Below are 22,766 nucleotides of genomic sequence, written 5' to 3'. Positions count from 1 at the left end.
TAAAGACAGAAATTATTTAACTGTACATATTTAATGTCTAAATTGTGCTTTTAATATTTTTAAATCATCACGTATACATTGTACAATACTCAGGGTTTAAAGGAGTTTGACAATGATGCTAAATCAGGAGCTTCGTTTTAGAGCTGTCAGGGGATTAAAGACTTCCTTGTGAGCTGGAAGTCTAGTGCCTCCTTTCTGTACATACACCTTTATACACATTTCCAGGAACATGCTATATCCACAGTAGGGGAGAGGCTAATAAGCTGACAGGGAGTCTGAGCAAAGGTCCATGAAGAAACAGGGAAGGCATCAGACTGGGGATGGGTGCGTGACACTGAGCCACAGGGCTAAGGGGTGTACTGGCTGGATCAGAAGTGAGGGGGCATTGTATGCAGCGGGAACATATGCAGGGACATGGGACAGCACGGCACTCAGGGCAGGGCAGGCACTTCAGTTCACCTAGAGGGTGAGATGCAAGAGGGGCTGCAGATGAAGACAGGAAGGCGCCACCTCACGAGGGGCCAGGTAGGCCGTGCTACAGGGCAAGTTGGAAAAGGCGAGGCACCAGATTCTCCTCTGGAGTCTCCTGAAGGAACCAGCCTGCGGACACCTTCATTTTGGCCCCTAAGACTCATTTTGGACTTCTGACTTCCAGAACTCTAAGATAAACCTGTGCTGGCTTCAGCCACAAAGCTGGTGGTTATTTGTCACAGCAGCAATAGGAAACTAACATAGGAAGGGACCACTGTGCTTTGGCCTAAGTAGGACACTTCAGAGCCATGGCAGAGCAAGGGTCCCCAGAAGTTTGTGAGCAGTGGTGGGTCTGGTTTAACGACTGACTGGGCACCCCTTTCTGGATGTCTGAACCCAACACTCCCCTCTACCTCACCTAAACCCCCTCCTCCCATGTCCTGTCCTGGCAGCCGAGCCAGAAGCGTAGGAGTGTTTCATTTAGTGCACCACCAAATGGTGGAGGGTTCCGGCAGGAGCACATTCCTGCATGCAGGGCACGGGGGCTGGCGTGGGGGGGCGGTGGTGGTGGAGACTCAAAACATGAGATACAATGTTTATTGTTAACTCTGGTTGGTGGCCATATGGTGTCAGCCTGGCTTTAATGACATCGGGCGGGCTTCACTCCAAGTCCCGGGACACAACTACAGGCATCACCCATCCTTTCCGCGCCTCAGTCCAGCTAGGAAAAGGTGCACAGAGAAAACACCCGGCGCACGCTTTTCTGTGAGGTTCTGCACTTTTCCTCCCTTACCTTCCTATCTCCATGTACATCAAATCAAATTGCCTCAGACTGAATTGCACAAACCGCGGTTATCTTCCTCCAAATGTCAGTTTATCTCCACCGAGTCAAACTTCTCTGGAATCTTCCATTCCTAGTTCTCAGGGACAGTCGCCTCCCTGGGTCCACTGCGACCAAGTGCTGAAGGGGGGTGCCGTGAACTCACCCTTGGGGGTTGTGTTTAGAGGCATCAACGCCAGAGACGCAGGTTTAAGAACGGAACCCACCAAATCACCTTGGTGCTGGTTAGGTTTTATTTTAACAGGATGTTTCCTCTTCATTTGTTTTTCAAAATATCAGTTATATCAATTAGAAGTGTAAACAGATACAAAATATACAGTACATAGAAACAATTTTCTTAACTAGTCTATTGCCTAATAAAAGTACGCATGGGGGAGCTGAATGGACTGCAGCCCTGGTCTCTTCTCCAAGGGGAAACAAGTCACCCCTTTCGGGGAAGGGGCCCAGTGGCAGCTTCAACAAAACGGGAATGGATACTTGTGTGGCGGGGACAGCATTGCAGTGGAATCAAGCAGCCTGGGCCCATGTCTGACTCTACCTTTAGGATGTCAGCTGGGGAAGGAGCAGGCACCATCCGTACGTACCCAGCCTCTCAGACCTCGCTGGGAGCACACATACCAGGGAGGCCAGGGCTCAGCTAAAGCCAGATGCCTGACGCTTTTGCTCATGCAGATGGGGGACGACTCTTCTCAGAGGGCAAAAATGAAACGCTTTCCTCTCCAAAACTGAGGTTCCGGGAGGACGAGCTGTCTAACCTGAGTCTTTTCCTAACTGCTGGCACCCACCCGCACCTGTGGTGCAAGGCTGATGTGTCCCCTTTGAGTAATATGTTTCCTCATCTCTAAGAAGAAGAAGCACTTGCCCTGTGTGCTTCACAAGGTCACAGTAACGATCAGATGAGATGTGATGTGAAAGCATTGTTGACAATGAAAAAACACTACACAAAGAGGAAACAGAAGCATCTCACTGGAGTGGAAAGCAGCCCCCAGTGGGGTCGGCAGGCCAGGCTTTGTTCCTGGCTCTGCTGGGAACTAGCTGGTGATGGTGCCCCCTGCCCCCACCTCGTCACCTCTGCAGCACTAACACTGTGTTTTCAGACAACCCACCTTTACGAGGGAGTCACACAAGAGGGTGACACCACTGAGCTCCCTTCCGATAGGGGCAGCAGGTTGCCTGTAATCAGAAAACACAAGTAGGTCCAGTGCTGCTGGGGGGCCTTTTCAGATGGAAAGCAAGCTGGGAACGGACTTGGCTGCTCCTGGACCTGTCCGGCTCCCCGCTGGGATGAGGCTGGTCCCAGTGCCCAGCTGGCCTCACTGCCCGGGGTCTTGGAGCCCTAGGCCCAGGCCAGCCGGCCTTGGGCAGAGCAGGGGTCTCAGCTTGCCCGAAACTCTGTGCTAAGACCATCCCAGGCCTAGGAGTCAGGGGGACCAGGGGAGGTCAGGTCCTCATGGCGTCCCCAGCCAACCAACCTGCCAGCACACTGACTGTCAGACTTGGTAAGGACACAAGCCCACGTAAACACAAGCTCCAGAAACCAAAAGTACGCAAGAAAGTTTAAACTGGTGCTACTACTATTTTCCAGCTTCTTAAAGAATTTTTTTAAAAGTTTCGTAATTAAATTACTTATAATTCTATGGTGCTGTTTCACAATCAGAGAATTCTACTTGGTGTAGAGGCGGAAGCTGCACGGTTTGATAGTTTCTTTTCTTCCAGTGATCAGTCAGCAATTTGGAAATTTGGTTCTCCCAGTCTCCACTTCTGCCCCTACGAGTCTGCACCACCCTGGCGTCTAAAATGGGACTTTTTACACTTGAAGCCCGCAGGGGTCAGAGGGCTGAGGCAGCCCCGGCCATCCTGGGGGTGCCTCACAGGTCCCCACCATCGGTGGGTCCCAGGACACTCAGGCCACAAGTCCAGTCGGTCACAAGGTCTGTGGAGGCCAAGGGTCCTTTAGAGGCAGGGCTCTTGAAGGGGTCTGGGGGTACCGCCGGGAGGGGAGGCAGTGGCTGGCCCCGGGCCGGGCCTTTGGCCCCCGCCGTGTGGTTGCGCTGGTGCTTGCGGAGGTGGTCCTTGCGGATGAAGCTTTTGCCGCAGACGGTGCAGGTGAAGGGCCGCACGCCCGTGTGGGTTCGGTAGTGGTCGATGAGCTTGGAGCGCTCGGTGAAGCGCTTCTCGCACTCGGTGCAGGGGAAGGGCCGCTCGCCCGTGTGCAGCATGCGGTGCCGGATGAGGTGGGCTGGCCGCGTGAAGCAGCGCCCACACTCTCCGCACCGCAGGGCGCTGCCATCGCGCGCGGCCCCTGCGGCCCCGGGCGCCCCGTCAGGCAGCCCGCAGCTGCGTTGGTGGGCGCTTAGGCTCACCTGCAGCTGGAAGCTCTTCCCACACGTGGCGCAGGTGAAGGGCCGCCCCCCCGGGGGCGCGGCTGGGTGCTTCTTCAGGCCTGGCTTGTGGCCGAAGCCTTTGGTCCGGCCAGGGTATTTACAGGGGTCACTGAAGGGTCTCGGGGCCTGGCCTGGGTCGAGCACAGCCTCTCCGTTGTCAGGGGAGGAGTAGGGCAGCCCCTCAGGCCCAGTCCTCGGGTTGAGGCCCACAGGAGGTTTACACCTGAAATTCCATCCCCACCGGACCCCCCCAAAGAGCCAGTCCCCTGGAGGGGTCTCATCCTGGGCCACCGCGGGGCTGGGCTCACCCATGTCCCGCTCAGGCCGGGCTGGCTCTCTCAGCCCCAGCACAGGGTCCTGGCTGGGGAAGGAGCTGCCCTGGCTCTCCCAGGCTCCTTCCTGGACGGGGCTGGGGAAAAACCTTGTGGCTTGGCCTGGTCCAAAGAGGGGGCCGTGGGCCTCTAGGTCAGTAGGGTGCACTGGTGTGGCCACCACCTCCTCTTCCTGGACTTCTGTCTTTATCACAATTTTTACATCTGCTGAGAAAGACAGAAAGACCAGGAATCATTCTGTCCCCTCACCCGCTTCGAAAGCGAAGATATGATCATTTCACCTGGAGATTCAGCAGCAACTCCACCCCACTACCACCACACTGAACCCCAGGAGCCTCAGGACCCAGCTCAGCAGAGCATCCCCCAGGAGCCCAGGTGGCTGCCTCAAATCCTGAGGACATCCTTGTTCTAGAACCTTCACAAGCAAAGCAACTATGGCATCGCTCACAGGGTTCCACTTCCACTTTGGCTGTTAAGGCTAATGGTGAGGCAGGAACATTGACCACTGTGGCTATGTACCCGCAGGCAGAAGCTGAGGCTGGGCCTGGGCAGACCTGAGGTGGCACCGTGCCCACCCACCCACCAGCCGTGGGCTGCAGGCTATTTCTTAACCAGCAGTGCATCTGTGAACAGCCCAGTCACAGGGCTGGGGGAGGGTCAAAGAGCTCACGTCTGAAGACACTTCACATGCCATCTGGCAGGCAGTAAGCATTCAATAAAAGCAGCTAATGGTAAAAACATTAGTGAAATAGTAAAAATGTGCTTGATTTGATGTAAATGTACTTGAATTTCGTATCCTGAAGTTTTATATCAGGGATCTAGGCTTTTCAGCACATGTCGGGGTACTGAAAAAGGATAGAAATTATGTTACTCTGGCCTTCAAAACAGAAAAGTAATACATAAATTTGGAAGTTGTTCTTCCCCATTCTGGCCTTCGCACACCTGTCTTCGGTAGTGCTGGTATCTAAGAAGTGGTTCTGGTTTCGTTTTGTTTTTTCCACACCAGAGAGGAGCCAGTTCAGAGTCTGGGCAGGAGGTAATCCTCTCAAGGCCTCGACTTATCAGGATGGACAGGTTAACACGAGACAAGAATGGCTGGAAACATGGGCACGCTCAAGGAAGGTTGCTCAAGTATAAGAATTTGGAAGGCCATAAAGGAGACTGCACGGACTCCTGACATCACAAAGACCTAATTGCCTGCTGACTGAAAGGTCAGGGCAGTTCACCCAGAAGAACGAGGGCTCGGGCTGAGGCAGCCTTTCCCGCCCTCTCTCCGCCACCCCTACCTTCCGTGGAGGCTGCTGTGTTGAGCTTCAGGGTCCCATCTGAGCATGCAGAGGACGGATGGTGTGGAGGGAGGTCTGCCTGCCAGGAATTCGGTGGGATAGTGGTTGAAAAGTTGGAGTGGACACCTGAAATGAAGAGAGATCAGAGCCTGTGGGTTAGGGGCAAGAAGTGGGTGGGAAAACCCCCGGGGAAAGGAAGAGCAGGTAGGCCACAAGACCCCACCTGGGGCTTTCTGCACCAGCATAACGACCCCGCCTCTCTTGAACCCAGTTTCTTTTGCCCCCTTCTCTGAGGCACCAGGAAGCTCAGACGTCACTGACTATTTTATACAGTTCCTCCTTCACCTTTTCACTGCATTAACTGATTTCAAGTTTGTTCTCCAAAATGTGTCAAAAATCCACAGAAAATGATTACAGTATTTATCGTGTTTCCCCGAAAACAAGACCTAGCCAGATAATCAGCTCTAATGCAGCTTTTAGAGCAAAAATTAATATAAGACGCGGCACTATATAAGACCCGGTCTTATACTATACTATATTATATTATATAGTATATCATAGACCTGGTCTTATATTATAGTAAAATAAGACCCATTCTTATATTAATTTTTGCTCCAAAAGATGCATTAGAGCTGACTGTCCGGCTCAGTCTTATTTTTGGGGAAATACGGTATATTTTTAAGTAAATACAGTTAAAGTGCTACATTTTATTAAAATAAATGATTACTTTAAAGTATACAAATTTCCTATTGTTATTCATTCCTGAAAACACAATAATATAGAAAAATGCACACTGCTTTCCTAAACTTCCTTTCTGGAACACTGAGCTCGTGGGGTAAAGTCGAACACCTCAGTCAGCGGCATGGAAATATCATTCGCCTACAGACAAACATCATATATGAGGCAACTGGTGACTTAAATGCCCAATACTGGGGCAAGAACAGGAGGGTAATGATGAAAGTGAGGCAGAGAAATCCCAGGACAAGAGCCTCCTAGAACCCAGAGGGGTCCACAAGATGTCACTCGGTACAGCCCCTGCTTGAAGGTGGGAAAACTTCTAAGCTAGTCAGGCCAGCTGTTTGGGTGCTCACAGCTCCCACAGCTCAGCGAGCTTCCAGGAACTCCTTCCCCCAGGCCCTGCCCTAGTCCCAGCCTTTCGTTCCCATTCCTGGTATCTGCTCCCCGGCTCAGCCACTCACCAGAGGCAGCATCAGTAGAGACGTCTCCTGCTCCGGAATCCAGCTGGCCAAGGCCCCACGGCTCCTCCCCGATACCTGGCTGTCCGGCAGCCCAAGCCTCTACCCCCAGAGCTTGCTGTTCCTGGAGCTGGAGCTCACCCTCCTGCTTGATCTGCATTAAGAGGTCAGGGGCAGGAACTGGGGGCCCCGAGCCTAAGAAAAGAAGAGTGTGTGAGCACACAGCATCCGGACCCCTTAGCCCTGGGGCGGACACACATCCAGCCAAGGAAATGGACCTAACAAAGGTCCAACAGCACAAATGTCTGGTGGGAAGGGAAAGCAAGAGCAAACAGGGTCTTCTGGGCAAAGCATGGGGTCACAGGGTATTGAGCACACAGGGAGGGAGGGAAAGGGTGAGGAACACGTGAACTCATTCTCAGAGTTAAACCTCTGGCCCATGGGGAAAACTAAGCTGCTCCAGGGAGGTCCTGCTCTCACTTTAAACGGAAATGCTAGATAAAATCTACCTCCAAACCTCCCCAAAACCTTACCTCCTCCACACACGTATTTAAGTGAGTACAAGAAAGATTCCAGATATGAGAATCAAAGAGAAAACACAAAGTCAAATCAAGAGTTCCAGTGCGAGCCAAGTGGCCCAGGGAGTTGTTGGAACCGGATGCAGGCCTTAGGGCTGGGCTTTGCTGTCCAAGCGAGGCGAGAGCAGAGCTGAGCTGCCTATGTGACGCCAGGAGCCATAGGGCCCTGTCCCAGCTGTGAGATGGGGACAGAAAAACTCCATCCGAGGGGGTTATAATGAAGCTGCCCACCTGTCCAGGGCCACGGGTGGGAAACCCCTCATGAGAAATCAGAATCCTATGCCCACACTAAATTCTTACTACCCACACGGTGCAGAGACCCTAACCTGAGAAATTCACAGAAAGACTGAGAACCACAGCAACCCAGGAGGCCCACAGGCAAATGCAAACCTGCCCCACAAAGCAGAACACGAGGGGCCCTACTAAAAACTAAACTTACAGACCAGAAGAGGATCCAAACAGCATGACAGTCACGGCAAACCTCACTCCCAAAAACTACAGAAAAAATAAGCTGAAACATACAGTAACGTAAGTATGTCTAAAATATTCAAAGAAATAAAGAACAGAATCTCTAAGGCAAGAACAGGACATTATGTTAAAAAAGGCAGATTTAAAAAAGAATTAAGTGGACATTCTAGAAATGCCAAAATAAATGAAAAACTCAATGGATGGCTTAACAACAGACTGAACATGGCTGAAAAGAAAATTAATGACTTGGAAGATAGATCTGGGGAAATAATCCATGGAACAGCACTGAGACATTAAGAATATATATATGAAAGGGAAGTTGAGAGACATGGAGGACAGAATGAGAAGTTCCCACACATGTGGGCAGAAATCTCAGACGGAGAGAATAGAGAAATGAGTAAAGAGGACTATGTAAAGAAATAATGGCTGAGAATATTCAAAAATTGACTTCTCAATAGCAGCAAATTACCTTTCATGGGTTAAGAGAAAACTAACAAACTAGAATTATATCTTTCAAATGTAGGACTAAAGATATTTTCAGACATATATATATATAACTCATATACAAACGCATACAAACTGAGTTCATGACCAACAGACCCACAAAAAATAACTTCTAAAGGATGTATTCAAGAAGAACATTATTCTTGAGGTCAACTTTAAAAGAGTAGAAACAGAAAATGTGTCACTTATACATTAATTAAAACTAATAGTAGTTTGAGGAGAAAACAATCAAAATAATTACCAAGGGAGGGGTGGGGAAAAAACCAGAAATACAGACAAGGCAGGACCAAGGTCTACGAGCACAATGTAAGATGGTGGCTAAGAATCCAACCACACTAGTGGCCACCATCAGTGTAAGGAGGCTAGACCAACACTCACTGTGCACTAGAAATCAACATGGGCCATACAGCTCATTTCAGATTTTCCAGGAGTTACATTAAAAAAGTAAAAGGAAACAGGTGAAATTAATTTTAACAATATATTTTATTTAACCCAATATATCTAAAATGTTCACTTGAAGGGCCGGCCCGGTGGCTCAGGCGGTTAGAGCTCCATGCTCCTAACTCCAAAGGCTGCTGGTTCGATTTCCACCTGGGCCAGTGAGCTCTCAACCACAAGGTTGCTGGTTCAACTCCTCCAGTCCCGCAAGGGATGATGGGCTCCGCCCCCTGCAACTAAGATTGAACACGGCACCTTGAGCTGAGCTGCCTCCCAGATGGCTCAGTTGGTTGGAGCGCGGGCTCTCAACCACAAGGTTGCCAGTTCAATTCCTCGAGTCCCTCAAGGGATGGTGGGCAGCACCCCCTGCAACTAAGATTGAACACAGCACCTTGAGCTGAGCTGCCGCTGAGCTCCTGGATGGCTCAGTTGGTTGGAGCACAGGCTCTCAACCATGAGGTTGCCAGTTCGATTCCTTGACTCCCGCAAGGGATGGTGGGCTGTGCCCCCCTGCAACTAGCAACGGCAACTGACCTGGAGCTGAGCTGCGCCCTCCACAACTAAGACGGAAAGGACAACAACTTGAAGCTGAACAGCACCCTCCGCAACCGAGATTGAAAGGACAACAACTTGACTTGGAAAAAAGGCCTGGAAGTACACACTGTTCCCCAATAAAGTCCTGTTCCCCTTCCCCAATAAAATCTAAAAAAAAAAAAAAAAAAAAAAACAGTAGAAGAAAGAAAATAATAAAGTATAAATTATAAAAGAGAAAACAAAGATAGAATAGAGAGAGCCAAAAGCTGGTTCTTTGAAGAGAATATTAAACCAGTATGTTTTTAGCAAGATTAGAGAAAAAAAGGTACCAATAACTAATATGAAGACTAGGGATACAATTACAGATGCAGCAGAAGTTAAAAAGATAAAGAGACTATCATGAATGTTATTCCAAGTAGTATGAAAACTCTGCGGACATGGAGAAATTCCTTCGAAAAACTTTAACTTGCCAAAACTGACTAAAGAAGGAATGGAAAACCTGAATAGTCCTAAAACTATTAAAGAACTTAAATCTGTAGACAGAAATCTCCCCCACAGGGAAAACTTGAGGCCCTGATGGCCTCACTAGTGTTTTCCACTAAACATTCAAGGAACAGATAATTCCAATTCTACACAAACGCTCTGAGCAAATAAAAACAGAGGGAACACACCCTAGCTCATACCTTTACTATCCAAACCAGACAAAGACAGTCTGAAGGAAGGAAAATTATAGGCCAGTCTCATGAACCGAGTTTCAAAAATCCTAAACAAAATAATTAGTACTAAATCCAGCAATGCATATAAAGCGTTAGGTTTACTCCAGATTGCAAGGTTGGTTCAACATTAGCACATAACATTATTTACCATATTCGCAGGTTAAAGGAGATAAACCACACAATCATCTCAATAGATACCCAAAAGGCATTCCACAAAAATTCAACAGCTATTCCTGTTAGAAATATCTAGTCAACCAGAAACATAAGAAACTGCTTTCACCTGATAAAGGGCACTAATAAACAAAACCTTTAACAAATATATTCAATGTGAAAAGTTAAAAAGCTTTCTCTTTAAAATCATGAAACAATAGGAGTTCTCAGCCAGCACAATAAAACAAGAGAAAAATAAACCACAAAGATTTGAAAAGAAACAAAAAATTCTTATTACTCATAGATGATATGATTATCTCTTCAGAAAACTAGAGAGTCATCAATTATTAGAAAAGTTATTAGCATTAATGAGAATTTTAGCATGGTTCCTAGACAGAAATATCAGTAAATGAAAGACAACTGCATTTTTGTATACTATGTACTAGGGTTTCAAGGGAGCCTGTCAATTATCATTTTTCTTCCCTGTCATGAATCTTAACAGAGAGATAAAACAAAAGAAAATGGCAGGTGAGGGCAAACTGTTTTTATTACCGACAACTGAGGATTCAGGCTTCATCTGTGGGCAAGAGGGGTTCTTAGTACTGACCCCCGGATTAGGAAGTCACCAGCTGGACATAGTTAGGGAGGCTGTCCCCAGCAGAGCAGCAGAGACAACCTGTCCCCAGGGGGTGGCCAGATGCCCAAGGGAAGAAGGTTGGGCAGGACTGGGTCTGTCCAACCCTGGCTCCCAAACTCTCTGCTAAGGTATGTCCCTGGTGGGAACCCTGGTGGGATGCCTAATGGGGCAGGGAGTGGGATGTCACATGACTGAGGCCACACTGCAAGAGAAAAAGCACCGGGAGAGGGGGTTCCCTTCCCCAAACCCCAAGCACACGTCAGCAATAAACAGAAAATGCAAGTTAAAAAGCTACGACGGACAATAGTAATTAAAAAGATACAAGGAACCTAGGAACATATCTAACAAAGAAACGTACGAGACCTTTTCTTTGGAGAGAAAATTATAAAACTTCATTGAGACATTACAGACGAGATAAATAGAGGGACTTAGAATATTCACAAATAACATGTCTCATTAGTGTAAAGGGGCCAAGTCTACTCAAAATAGAATGATTAATAGAATGAATGCAATTCCAACCACAATTCCAACTAGATTTTCATGGAACTTGATAAAGCACTTCGAAAGTTTACCTGAAAGAGCAAAGGGAAAGAAATGCTTGTGAGAAAGAACCAGGGTGCCGACCTACCGCTGCCACAAAAATCCATTCCAGATAGATTAAGAACTTCAACGTGAAAGGCACAACTCTTGGTAGAAAACGTGAGATGGTGTATTAGGACCTTGAGGTAGAGGAAAATTTCTTAACTGTTTATGACATAAGACAGATCAACCATAAAGGTAAGAACCTGTAAATCCAAGTATATTAAAATTAAAAGCATCTGTTCTTCAAACTAGACCATAAATGGAAAAGATATCGACAATACACATACCCAACAAAAAGATTAATATTCAAAATATGTAAAGAACTTTTACAAATCAGTAAGCAAAGGGAAAACAATGGAAAAGAAAATCGGACAAAAGACATAAACAGGTATCTCACAGAAGAGGAAAGACAAGTGGCCCATAGACAGAGGATATAGAACCCAACCTCATTCATTAGGAAAATGCACGTTGTAAGCTACAAATTGAAAGCATTTCACTCCCACCAGATAGGCGGAAATTAAAATGTGAGGCATTTCCAGGGCTGGTGAGGATGAGATGCAGCGGGGACCCCGGGGCCCCAATGGTGGGCGCTCACTGGTACCCCCACCTCAGAGAACACTCAGACATTACCTGGAAAAGTCGAACATGCCTCTGTGCTATGACCCAGCACTTCCACTCCCAGGTCTACACCTAGAGAAACTTGTATACACGCATAAGAATTTTCACAATAGCATTGTTCCTAAAAGCAAAAAAGTTAGAAACAACACAAACACCCACCAACAGTGAAAGGAATAAATGCATTGTGTCATAGCCATAAAAAACTATAACATGGCGAAAGTCGTAAAAATGAATGCATGACAGCTACACGACACCCACATGGTTGACTCTCAAAAACATAATGTCAGACAAAAAAAGGAAGTTAAAGAAGAATATATAGGGTATGAGCTCATTCATAAATAGTTCAAAGACAGGCAACACTAAACGTTACTTAGGAATGCGCACATAGGGGATAAAAATGTAAAGAAAAGCAAGAGGCTCATCACGTCTGTTTCTGAGTTTTCTGTTTATCTGTAAGAGGAAGGGACAGCATGTGACCAGGGAGGGACAATGGGGTCGTGGATGGGTCTGGTTGTGAGCTATTCCTTATGCTGTGCTATTGGGAAGATGGGTGTTTACTGTCATTATCTGTACCTTACCTGAATTCTGTTCTTTGTATTTTGTTTGTGTTACATTAATATATACCGAGGGTGCCAAAAAAATGTTTACACATGCCTTGTTTTCATCTTTTTGATTGGTATGTATTGAGTATCACAATTTTAACACAGTTTTTTCCTTTCTTAAAATGTGCATGTATTTTTTTTGGCACTCTCTGTATAATACACAGTAACAATGTTTTAAAGAAATGAAATAATATTTCAAAAAAAGAAAAACCATTTGATACAATATAACACTTGTTCACAATAAAAAAACGTTAACCAGCAGTGGATGGAAACTTCTTTAATCTAAGGGTATCTTCAAAAATCTATGGCAAAAATAATCCTTACTGCTGAAACTCTAGAAGCATCCATAGGCAAGTATGCCAGCTATCACTACTACTGTTCAACAAGGTCCTAGCTAAACTACTAAACAAGAAAAATAAAGTTACAAACATTTAAAAAGAAGAGAGAACTTTTGTGTTATCTGTGAAGGGTACCGCTGTCCACATAAGAGGATCCAGGAATCTAAATTGACAAGCCATTAGAACTAATACGAGAGTTGAGCAAAATTTCTCTTTTACTAAACAAAGTCAACAGCATAGCCATAACTTGTCATAACCATTTAAAATATGTAATTGATTTTAAAATCCCATTATAATAAAAATAACAACTCTAAGGAAAAAACAGTAAAACCTCTTTCAAGCACACACAGAAGCCTTCAATAGATGTCTTCCCACGGATGGAGGGGCTCAGTGTGGTAATGAGGTAATTCTCCAGAAGCGAGATTATAAAGTAAATGTAGTTCCTATCAAAATTCCAACACGATTTTCTGGGAACTTGACATAAACATTCTGAAACTCATATAGAACAAAGGTCCGAGAATAGCCATGAAAAGTTTTGAAGAGCAAGCAGGGAAAGCGTGGTCGGTCACACGTCAAGGCTTCCCTGTGAAGCTCAGACAGTCACAGTTGGTGCAGACACAGGCAAAGAGACCAAGAAACAGAAGAGTCCAGAAGCCGTGTATGCACGTGGGGAAACCTGGTTCATGACCAACGGGCATTACAAATCTTCGCAGAAAAAACAGAATATTCAGCAAATTTTGTTGGAATAATTAGACGACCTTGTGGGGAAATTTTTTTTTTTTTAATTCTCCCTTGTAACCTAGATAAATATTAATTCTAGATGGATTAAAGACTTAAATGTGAAAAGCAAAACTTTCAAAGTTTTATAAGAAAATGCCAGAGGATGTCTTTCTAACCTGGAGTGAGGTAGGGAAGGGTATCTTAAGACAAAAAAAGCGCAGATCATGAAGGAAAAGGCTGGTGTGTTGACTCCACCCAAAATTTAAACTTCTGTGTGAGAACTCCAAAGCGAAAAGACCTGCTGCAGACTGGGAGAAGATGTTTGTAATGCAAATAACAAACAAAGGGTTAGTGTCTAGAACCCATATAAAGAAGTCCCGAATCAATAAGAAAATGAAAACAACAGTAGAAAAACAGAAAAAGACATTTTACTGGAGAAGAAACCAAATAAACCTGTGAAAAGGATGAGCAACTTCACCACAGTTGGGAAAATGCAAATTAAAACAAGATAGGATTTCACCTCCATTAGGCTGGCAAACATCTAATTCTGAAAAGTGGGCACAGACATGAAAAAACCGGTACTTCCTAACTGCTGGGCTCATGTGCCCACCGGGAGCCTGTGGCCACGGCAGAGGGACAGACCAGCACCCCTGCACCGCACGACTCCAACTCCGGGTCTAGGCCCAGGGAGACGCCCGCACATGGACACAAAGAGGCAGGTTCGAGAATGTTCCCTGCAGCGCCGCCGCTTGTGAGAGTGAAAAATCAGAGATAGCTGAAGTGCAACTTAATGGAGGAATGGATAATAAATTGTCATATAGTTGCTTTTGGAATATTAAGCCTCTGTTAAAATGATCTATGTGCCTCAACAGAGACAAATCTGAAATACAAAACATTGAGTGATAAACATAATGACATTTATGTCATTTTTCAAAACACAGTAAACCACATTATATATTATTTATGGCCACATGTGTGCATAACAGAAGTTTTAAAATGTGGGTGGAAAGGATAAATACCAACTGGAGGCCAATGGTTCCTCTAGGGAAGAATGAGAAAGAGATCTAAAAAGGAATTTAAATTGTATCAGAAATATGTTTTTTCACACACATATATTTCAAATTACGAAGCACAATATACAGTCAACAAATATTTATTGAATGCCTACTCTGTGCTAGGCAGTACTCTAGAATTCTTTTGTTCATCTGATTATATGAACAAAACAGATTAAAAGGCCTTGTCTTCTTGAAATTTCCATTCTAATGGAGGGGCGACCAGACATACGTAAACTATAAATATGAAATATACATACTAGATGGTACCCGCTGTGGGACGGAAGCAGGAGAGGGAGACTAGAACTCCTGGGGGACAGAGGGGCTGTACTTTGAAAGAGGATGACCAGGGCAAGTCCTATTTAAGCAGAGACCTGAAGGAGGTAATGGATTGAGCTGGAAGCTTTCGGAAAAGCAGTCGGGCAGAGCGCACTGTAGAAAGGCTCGGAGTCGCGGCCAGCCTGGAAGGCTGGGGGAAACGACAGGAAACAGCAGAGGAAAAGTGGTGAGTGAGGCAGGAGGAAAACCAGGAGAAGGGGTGTCCTGAAGTGGGTGTCAAAGAAGTGAATCCAGAAAGCGAGTTCCCAACGGTGGCAAATGTCACCAACAGGTCAGGAGGCCTGTGGTGGCCCTGACAGGAGTGGTGGTGGTGGTGGGGGGGGGTTCAAGAGAGAGGGGAGAGGAATGGACCAGGGGGTGTGGCACAGGGGACAGCAGAGAAGGGGGTCAGAGGCTGCGGGGCAGACAAATGTCTGTCCAGGTCAGGAGCGAGCGGGGTAGATGCCGGGTGAGAAGTACTGGGCCCTGGGCCCTGACAAGGTGGCCCAGGAGGGTCTCTGACTGGAGGGGCGACAGTTTGTCATAGTCACGGGAGCCGACAGTGAGCTGGGCACAGATGCGGCATACAGGCAGGGGGTTGTGGGGGCTGCAGCAGTGTTTTGTTTCATTACAATTAAACAATGTTTCCTCAGTATAAAAACTAAGCTGGTCGGCCACAAAAACAGATGGTGGGCGATCTGTCCTGTGGGCCAGTCGGCCGACCTCCGGGCTACAAGTGAACTGAGACACCAGTGACCATGGGGCAGCGCTGAACGCCAAGCTCCCAGGTGAGGAACAGCTGGGAGCAGGTGCAGACAGGCTCCCCCAGGGTTATGGTTTTGCGGGTGAATACAATGAGCTAAGGATGTGTACAGGGCAGTGACGATGACGTGGGCCCAGGAGCTGGACGCTGGGCGCTGAGGGACTGGAGTCAGGGCACTAGGACACACGATCGGCAAGGACAGGACGACAGCGAGACGAGGGAAGGGCCTTACTACTGCCGACAGGCGAGAATGACCTCAGGCGGGGGGCTGAGAGGGAGTGGAGGGTGAGGGGCAAAGGAACGGACAGCCCAGGGTGTTTGAAGGACCACCTTCGTGAACGCTGCCATCACCAAGAATGATGGCAGGAGAGATGAGAGTGATGGAGGCCGAGAGGTCTGCAGAAGGCAGTAAAGAGACAGGAGGCATTTGATTCAAAGATGCAGGTTTCCAGGGAGGAGGGGGAACGTGGCACAGTGGGAAGGAGGAGCAAGGCCACCGACCCCTGCCAGGCCCAGGCAGAGGGTCATGGGGAAGGGCAGGGCTGCAGGGGAGCCAGGTCTCATCTGAGCAAATGCCGGCGGGGACACTCAGGGAAGAGCCCGAGGGGTGGGGGTCTTGTTGAGGCCTGGCTGCCACAAAGCTCAGCTGGGGGACTTAGGGGCTGGAGAGAAGAGGGAGAGGCGGTCCGACAGGGGCTGCACCATGCCCAGAGGGGTGATTGGGGGTCACAGCTTCTTGCACTGAGGCGGGTGGGGATTAAGGCCACATGGGATTCGAGATGACGGGCTCCAGGCAGAGACGAGCCTGTGAGTGCCACCGGGCTCGGCAGCAGCTACCACTTTTCCAGGCCCCTCTTCACTCAGTAAAGACAATGTGGAAAGCAGAGAGGCTTCCACGTATGTTACAAATGTAACAAAACAAGCCCACCGTGAACCCCCCCAGCCAGGCTAAGAAGTTGGAAGCCCCGTGTCATGACCCTCTTTTTTGTCCTTTTGTCCTCTAGCTTTCAGACTGTCCTTGGCACCTAACGTGGTGAGGGCTCTCCTGAACGCTGATAATGTAGTCAGTTCTGCACATGGTCTGCCCTTGGAAAAGTAAAAGCTAACTGTGATGAAACAGCAAACGTGGAAGGCACTTGGTTCATCACGGATTAATCATAGTAAGCCTTTTTAGTAACACGGGTGCTCAGATGAAAGGGAAACCAAGGCAGGGGGCACAGACGAGGGATCTCATGGAGGAGGCGGGTCTCCCTGGTCAAGCGGCCTCAGCCGTGCGGCCTGTCTCAGGTGTCCACTGTCCTTTCCTTAACCTTCAGAGGCGCTGACTAGCTCCAGGAAAGTCTGAGAGTGACAGCAGGTACCCAGATGCACCTTAAATAAACCCGTGGTTCTAAATCATACTGAAACACGAGGTTAACATGTGGCTAATGGGCTAACATGCTGTGGCCACTTAGGGGTTTAAATGAGGTTTGGGTCTTGGATGGAGGCTGACTCTTCAGAAAGCTATGAATGACTTAAATTTTGTCTTCAATAGACTCCTCCCTTCCCTACCAGTGTCCGTCCTTCACTTCCCCTAATTTGGATCCACTGGCTCTGTCTCTTTCCACAAAGACGTGGTTTGCTGCCTGTTTCCACATTGGGAAGTGTTCCCAGAGTGTTAGCTGAACATTGGCTCATAACTCGACTGTAAAACAGAACTCAGAAGGCCACGCCTCCCTGGCCCTTCACTTCCGCTTCCACCTGGACGCCCGGTGCCTGCCTGGCCTCCTCGCAGCCCCTCACCTGGACTCGGGTCCACAGGGACGTCGGGGACCTTGGGGCCAGCGCGGCGCCAGCTGCACGGCTCCTTCCCGTGCTCAGTCTGGGAGAGGACCTCGGGCTTGGAGATGGCGTAGTCTGAGGAGAGAGAAAAAGGTCAGCTTTGCCACGTGGTTCCATCCAGAGCTGGGAACAGGCAGCCGGGAAACCAAGGATGGCCAAGAAACAAGATTTCTTGACTGGTGTAGAGCAGTGGTTCTCAATGATAGGCAATTTTGTGCTCCAGGGAGATATTTTTGGTTGTCACGAGTGGGGACTGGGGGAGACGTGCTACTGGCACCTGGGGGGTGGGGACGAGCATGCCCATAGCACAGTCACCTGGCACGTAATGTCACAGTACCAAGGTGAAGAAACTCCGGTCTCGAGTCTCCACATAAGGAAGCAGTACATTTCTGCAAACTGCAATATACCCTCACTCCTGCACCTGCTCCCATCCTCACAAGGACGCCTCACTGCCTCCAGATCCGGGGTCACACAGAAACATCGCAAGAGGAAGTAAGCCCAGGAAGAAACAGCCCAGGCCTTCTTCTCCTCATGGGGTATCGCCTGAGGACGACACGCAGCAGCCCCAGAGGCTCGGGGAACAAAGTCTTGAGCACAAAGACAGGGCCAGCTGCAAGAAGCATGGTCTGCCCATATCCCCCACGGACCTGGAGGGGCGTCAGTCAAGGCCGCGTGGCTCAGTCAGAGGAGGGTAAAGAACCAGTCTTTCTCAAATGTGGGTCATTATGTCCAGGATCTGAGAGTGGTAGGAGCCTTCTCCAGGCCACGTCTCGGCAGGAGAAGGGAAACGGCCATGCTGCACGCCTGGCTGGGAGAGGGGCCACCCGACCGCCGTCAGCATCCCATGAAGTTTGCCGTCTAGAAGGGAGCTTTCGACTCAGTCACCCAGCGCTCATCTTTGGGGAGAGGAGGAGATAACACTTTGCATGGTCCAAGTTTCTCGTGACACATCCTTGCGATAAAACCCATCAGCATGAAGAGGGAAGTCTGAGGACTCCCCAGATCACAGAGACGTGAGTACCAGGCCTTACCCAGGGAGACCAGCGTCTCATAGTTGCCCCTCATCACGTGCTTGTAGAGCTCCTTCTGCCACTCGTCCAGCTTGCCCCACTCCTGCTCAGAGAAACGGATAGCCGTGTCATCCAAAGCCACACACACCTGGAACCACAGGTGTCATGCACGCTCACCCACACTTCCAGGCGCGGCCCCTAGGGCTGTCCCACCCCAGGTGGCCAGGCTTACCTTGGGGACCTCCCCCTTGCTGCCCGGGGGCAGCCGCAGGACCCAGAAGTTCCTGTTTCTCAGCAGGTTCTCCATGTTCTCCAGCCGCCTCTGCAGCAGCCCGTACTCCTGCAGCAGGGTCCCCAGCACGGCCCACTTGCCCTCCAGCTGGTTCCCGAACTCCACGGCCGTCTTCTCGCAGTCGGCCAGCTTCTTCTCGGCCATGCCAGTACGACCTTCTAGGGAAAGCAAGCGGGCAGCCTGCGATTCGATCTTCCTCTCCATGGCCTGAATTGTAGCTGCCATCGTCCACGGAGAAATCTTTCAGAAACAGACAGACCAACCAGTATCAATTATTCTACCGGCCGTGAGCCCCGCTCCCTTAGGTGTGGGAGGCTGGGCTGGGGAGAGCAGCCCATATGTGAAAAGTGCGGATGCCTTGTGCCACCTGCCAGATCAGCCTAGCGATCACCTCCTCTGGGTGTGATATCGGCTCAGTCTGGGCGGACGCCTTCCTCCAGGCCTGTGCCGCGCGCCGTGCAGACCCCCTATGGCGGCACTCACCTCTACAGTCACCGCCTGCATCCACCTCTACCAGCCCTGAAGGCAGCAAAGCCCCTTTTCACAGCATAGCACATGGCCCGCGGCAGCTGCTCAGTGCAATTCTGCTAATAAACAGTGACGGAGCACTGCTGGGGCGTTGGAGTGGAGAAATAGTAAACTGCAGCTTTCCTAGAGCCCAGCCAGCACCTCCCCTCACAATCGCACAGGAACTCTCTACTGACGATGACCTAGCAAAAAAGTCAGCTGGCTCATTAAAACAGCAAACAAGAGTGTTGCTCAACTGCCTTCTTTGAAGCATCTCGTGTCTTTTTTTCATAAACATAAAAATCTGATGGCTAATTCCTCTCCCCATAGGACAATCTGATTTTGTCTCTTCCCCAGTCGCCACCCACCCTCCCCCCCCAAACTAAAAATCGACATTACTGCAAAGAGTTAGACTTTTTGATACAACACAAGTCCCCTCGACCTCCTGAGGTTGGCTTTTTTTCACCCCCCCCTTCCTGCCCAAGGGGAGATTTATGGTCTCAGACATTCTTATAGCTGCCCCAGGATCAGTGACACAGCTCACAGAATGGTAGGGATGGTAAGACACATGCCATTAGGTTAGATTTTATACGCATAGCAACCACCATAACGACTGGGAGGGAGTTTCCCCAACCAGTGACTTCCCTGTCGCTGCAAAGTTCACATAGTGGCTTGAATGACCGGCAGTTGGGGAAACTGAGGAAAGGGCACATTTTTTTGCTTTGGGTGGGGGCTGATCCACCCACACCCACATCTGAAGATCTGACCCACCGGTCAGAGAGAGGGGGTCCCGCTCGCTACTGGTACATTTTTCCAGCAGCACCTGAGGATCAATGGTTCCTGACAACATTCTGGAAATGATTCCTAAGCAAATGGTTGGTGACTGTTTGCAAAATAAAGTGACTACTAGGAAACAATGTGGATTCATTTAGAGAACGTCACTGAGAACTAGAACACGGATGGACACCTCAGAAAACAGTGACAGGAGAGTTTGAGCAGAGGCCAAAAAAACTGTCAAGGATGGAGCATCAGCGAATCTGATTGTTTGCAGGGAGCCTGGACCAGATGACCTCTGACCTGAAGAAGGGCTGGAGCTACACCTCTAAGGTCTGGGAGGAGCAGGATAGGAGACAGCTGCAGGAGGGTAACAAAAGGATGTGTGGGGGACTCCTGCTCTCGGAGGTAGGTGTTCTGCCGTGAGGCTGGCATCTCTTCCCCTTCCCCTGATCCCTCTCTGGGCCATATGATCCCAGCCTCCAAGTTTGCTCCAGAAGTGTCCTTTCACTTCATCGCCCAGCTCCCCATCCACTGAGATCCTCCTCACTCAGCCTCCAAGTGCACCTGACTGCCATCGTGACAGTCTGTGCGTTGCAGGAAAGGGCATCCGTGTAAACTCCTACTTGATAAACAATAAGGCACTCGCAGTCTTCTTACCACTTTAACAGGGCCACGGTGCCCCGTGCAAGGCCTTCACACTATTTGGTGGGAGGTGGAGGCTGTTTCTGCTCAAGCCCAGCTCCTTACTAAACGGTGGCTGGATGATATGGGGCTGTCCCCAGACTCCTGCCAGGGAAGCAGAAAACCCTTTGCTTGAGAAGAGCTGATGATGGTAAGAGAACGCCAGATCCTTCAACAGCTCCGCGCCCATGTGATGAAGGCCGGGTATTTAAACCCCTTTCAACTCTCCCACTGCCTCCTGACCAGGTGCAGGGACACCTTTCCGTTCCATGGACATGCCGGGCATTGCCCATCTCTGTGCCCCAGCTGTCCTCCCCACCTGAAATTCTAGCCTTCCCTGCGAGCCCAGCTCAAATCACAGAGGCACCGGCCAGGAAGGGGTGCGGAGAGCAGAGGCTGGCCCCTGCTCTCCTCCTGCCTCCAAACGCGCTCCTACCTCAATGCAGGAAGCACTCACCTCTTTCTCTTTCGCACTATTAATCCCAAAGTACCTGTCTGTTGCCCCCAGGGCAGCGTGTCCCTGAACACAGAGAGACTGTGTCTTTTCACACACTTTCTGGCTGTGTAATCCCAGGCCAGTTAACTTTCTCTAGGCCTCAGGTTTTCCTTTTGTATGAGAGAGAATTAGTGCCTACTCTCTAGGTTTGTTGTGAGGACAAAATAATGCTAAACGGGGCTGGTGCCCGGCCCGTTTCTCCAAACCAGGGCAGCTGTCTCTCGCTCGGACCCCAGCGGGCTGGGCACTCAGACGGTGCTCGGTGTCTGCGGAAACCAAGCCGCTTCGGACACCTCCCAGGTGCCACCAGGCCGCTGGGGGGAGCTGGGGGGTAGGGAACACAGGGCAGAGCGGTGGGCAGAGAAAGGAGACGCGGGGAGGGTGGGGGGGCGCCAAGATGAAGGGGCCCGCGGATGGGGCGGGGGCAGGAAGCCGAGGAGGGCTGCAGGAACTAGGCGTGGGGCGGCCTGTGGGGCGGGGACGGCCGGTTCCGCCCTGCTCAGGCTCGGCCCGGAATGGGGGGCCCGGCCGGCGGGTGCTGTAGGCCCGGGCGGACCCTGCGCCCCGGTCGCCGCAGCCCCAGGCCTGGCGGCCCGGCTCGGCCCCCAGGGCCCCTCCCCAGGGCCTGCGGCGCCGTGTGCTGGGCCCGGGCGCCCCGGGCCCCGAATCCGCGCGTCCCTGCGCGCGGGCCGCCCTTACCGGAGCCGCGGCCGCCTCGGCCATGGCCCTGCGCTGTCCGGCCCGGCCCGGAGGAAGTCGCCGCCGCTGCCGCCGCCGCCGCCGCCGCGCGGCCCCACGCAGGCCGGCCCCCGGCCTCTCCGCAGGCGCCGCCCGCCGGGCCTGCCTTCCCCGCCCGCGTCGCTGCGCTCTCCGCTGGCTGGCCCGCGCCGCTCAGTCCGCAGACGCACCGCCGCCGTCAGCGCCCGGACCGTCCACACTGCATCCTGGGAGCCGGCGCAGGCCCGTGAGGCTTCCTGGAGGCAGCGCGGCCACACAGCCCCACCTGCAGCCCGGAGAGGCGAACGGCAGGCGCCCGCCGGCCCCGCCCCGCCGCGCCCCGCCCCGCCCCGTGGCCCGCCAACCCCCGGCTCGCGGATGCCGCCTGACCCCCGGACCCTTCGACCTCCCGACCCCTCGATCTCCCGACCTTCAGACCTGCCGAACCCCGACCCCCTGGAAACGGCCGGGCGCGCGCTGAGTCACGGACCCTGAGCCTGACTGGCCGCTGGCCGGACCTCGCGAGCGCCTCGAGCCGTGGACCCCCGGCACCCCGAGGAGCCGCCGGGCCGCCCCGGAGACCGCGGCGATGGCGGCTGCTCCCCCTGCGCGCCCCAGGGGACCCGCGCCTTCTCCCCAGGGCACCCGCCACGTCGCGCCTGCTGCTTTAGGTCCCGCCAGGTGATTTGGGCTTCTCACTGTGTCGTTACTTATTTGGCAGCTGTAGCTCACGTCTACCTTTGGTATGAAATGGAAAAAATTCTTCCAACAATAGGAATGTAGTTCGGTAAACACTGGTAGGCAGCCACTCAGACCTTTCTATAACGTTTATTACCTATAAAAATATTTTTAATGGAATAAACAGTGGAACCCAATACTATCACTTAAAATTACTGTGAAGAATTTGGTATGGGAAGATGTTCATGATATTTTAATA

General features: G+C 50.4%; 1 protein-coding gene across 2 annotated transcripts; it reads right to left on the bottom strand.

Annotated features, from left to right (window-relative positions):
* Positions 1-1,522: 1,522 nt before the first annotated feature.
* Positions 1,523-22,379, bottom strand: ZNF746 (zinc finger protein 746). Of its 2 annotated transcripts, none has more exons than XM_074315182.2 (7): positions 21,812-22,379; positions 18,592-18,891; positions 18,381-18,462; positions 17,311-17,424; positions 6,514-6,705; positions 5,315-5,440; positions 1,523-4,235 (listed from the first exon to the last, which is right to left on the bottom strand). In XM_074315182.2, the coding sequence occupies exons 1-7, from the start codon at positions 21,833-21,835 to the stop codon at positions 3,181-3,183; spliced, it is 1,893 nt and encodes a 630-aa protein (XP_074171283.1). In that variant the 5' UTR covers positions 21,836-22,379; the 3' UTR covers positions 1,523-3,180. The 2 variants fall into 2 exon arrangements, with proteins under 2 accessions (XP_074171283.1, XP_074171284.1); XM_074315183.2 differs by having other exon boundaries at positions 1,523-4,232.
* Positions 22,380-22,766: the final 387 nt, after the last annotated feature.

This window comes from Rhinolophus sinicus, chromosome 8 (assembly GCF_057876585.1).
Source record: "Rhinolophus sinicus isolate RSI-liver-muscle chromosome 8, RSI-T2T, whole genome shotgun sequence".
Taxonomy (NCBI): Eukaryota; Metazoa; Chordata; class Mammalia; order Chiroptera; family Rhinolophidae; genus Rhinolophus; species Rhinolophus sinicus.
The sequence above is the reverse complement of the archived record's forward strand: the minus strand, read 5'-3'. Positions and strand labels throughout refer to the sequence as shown.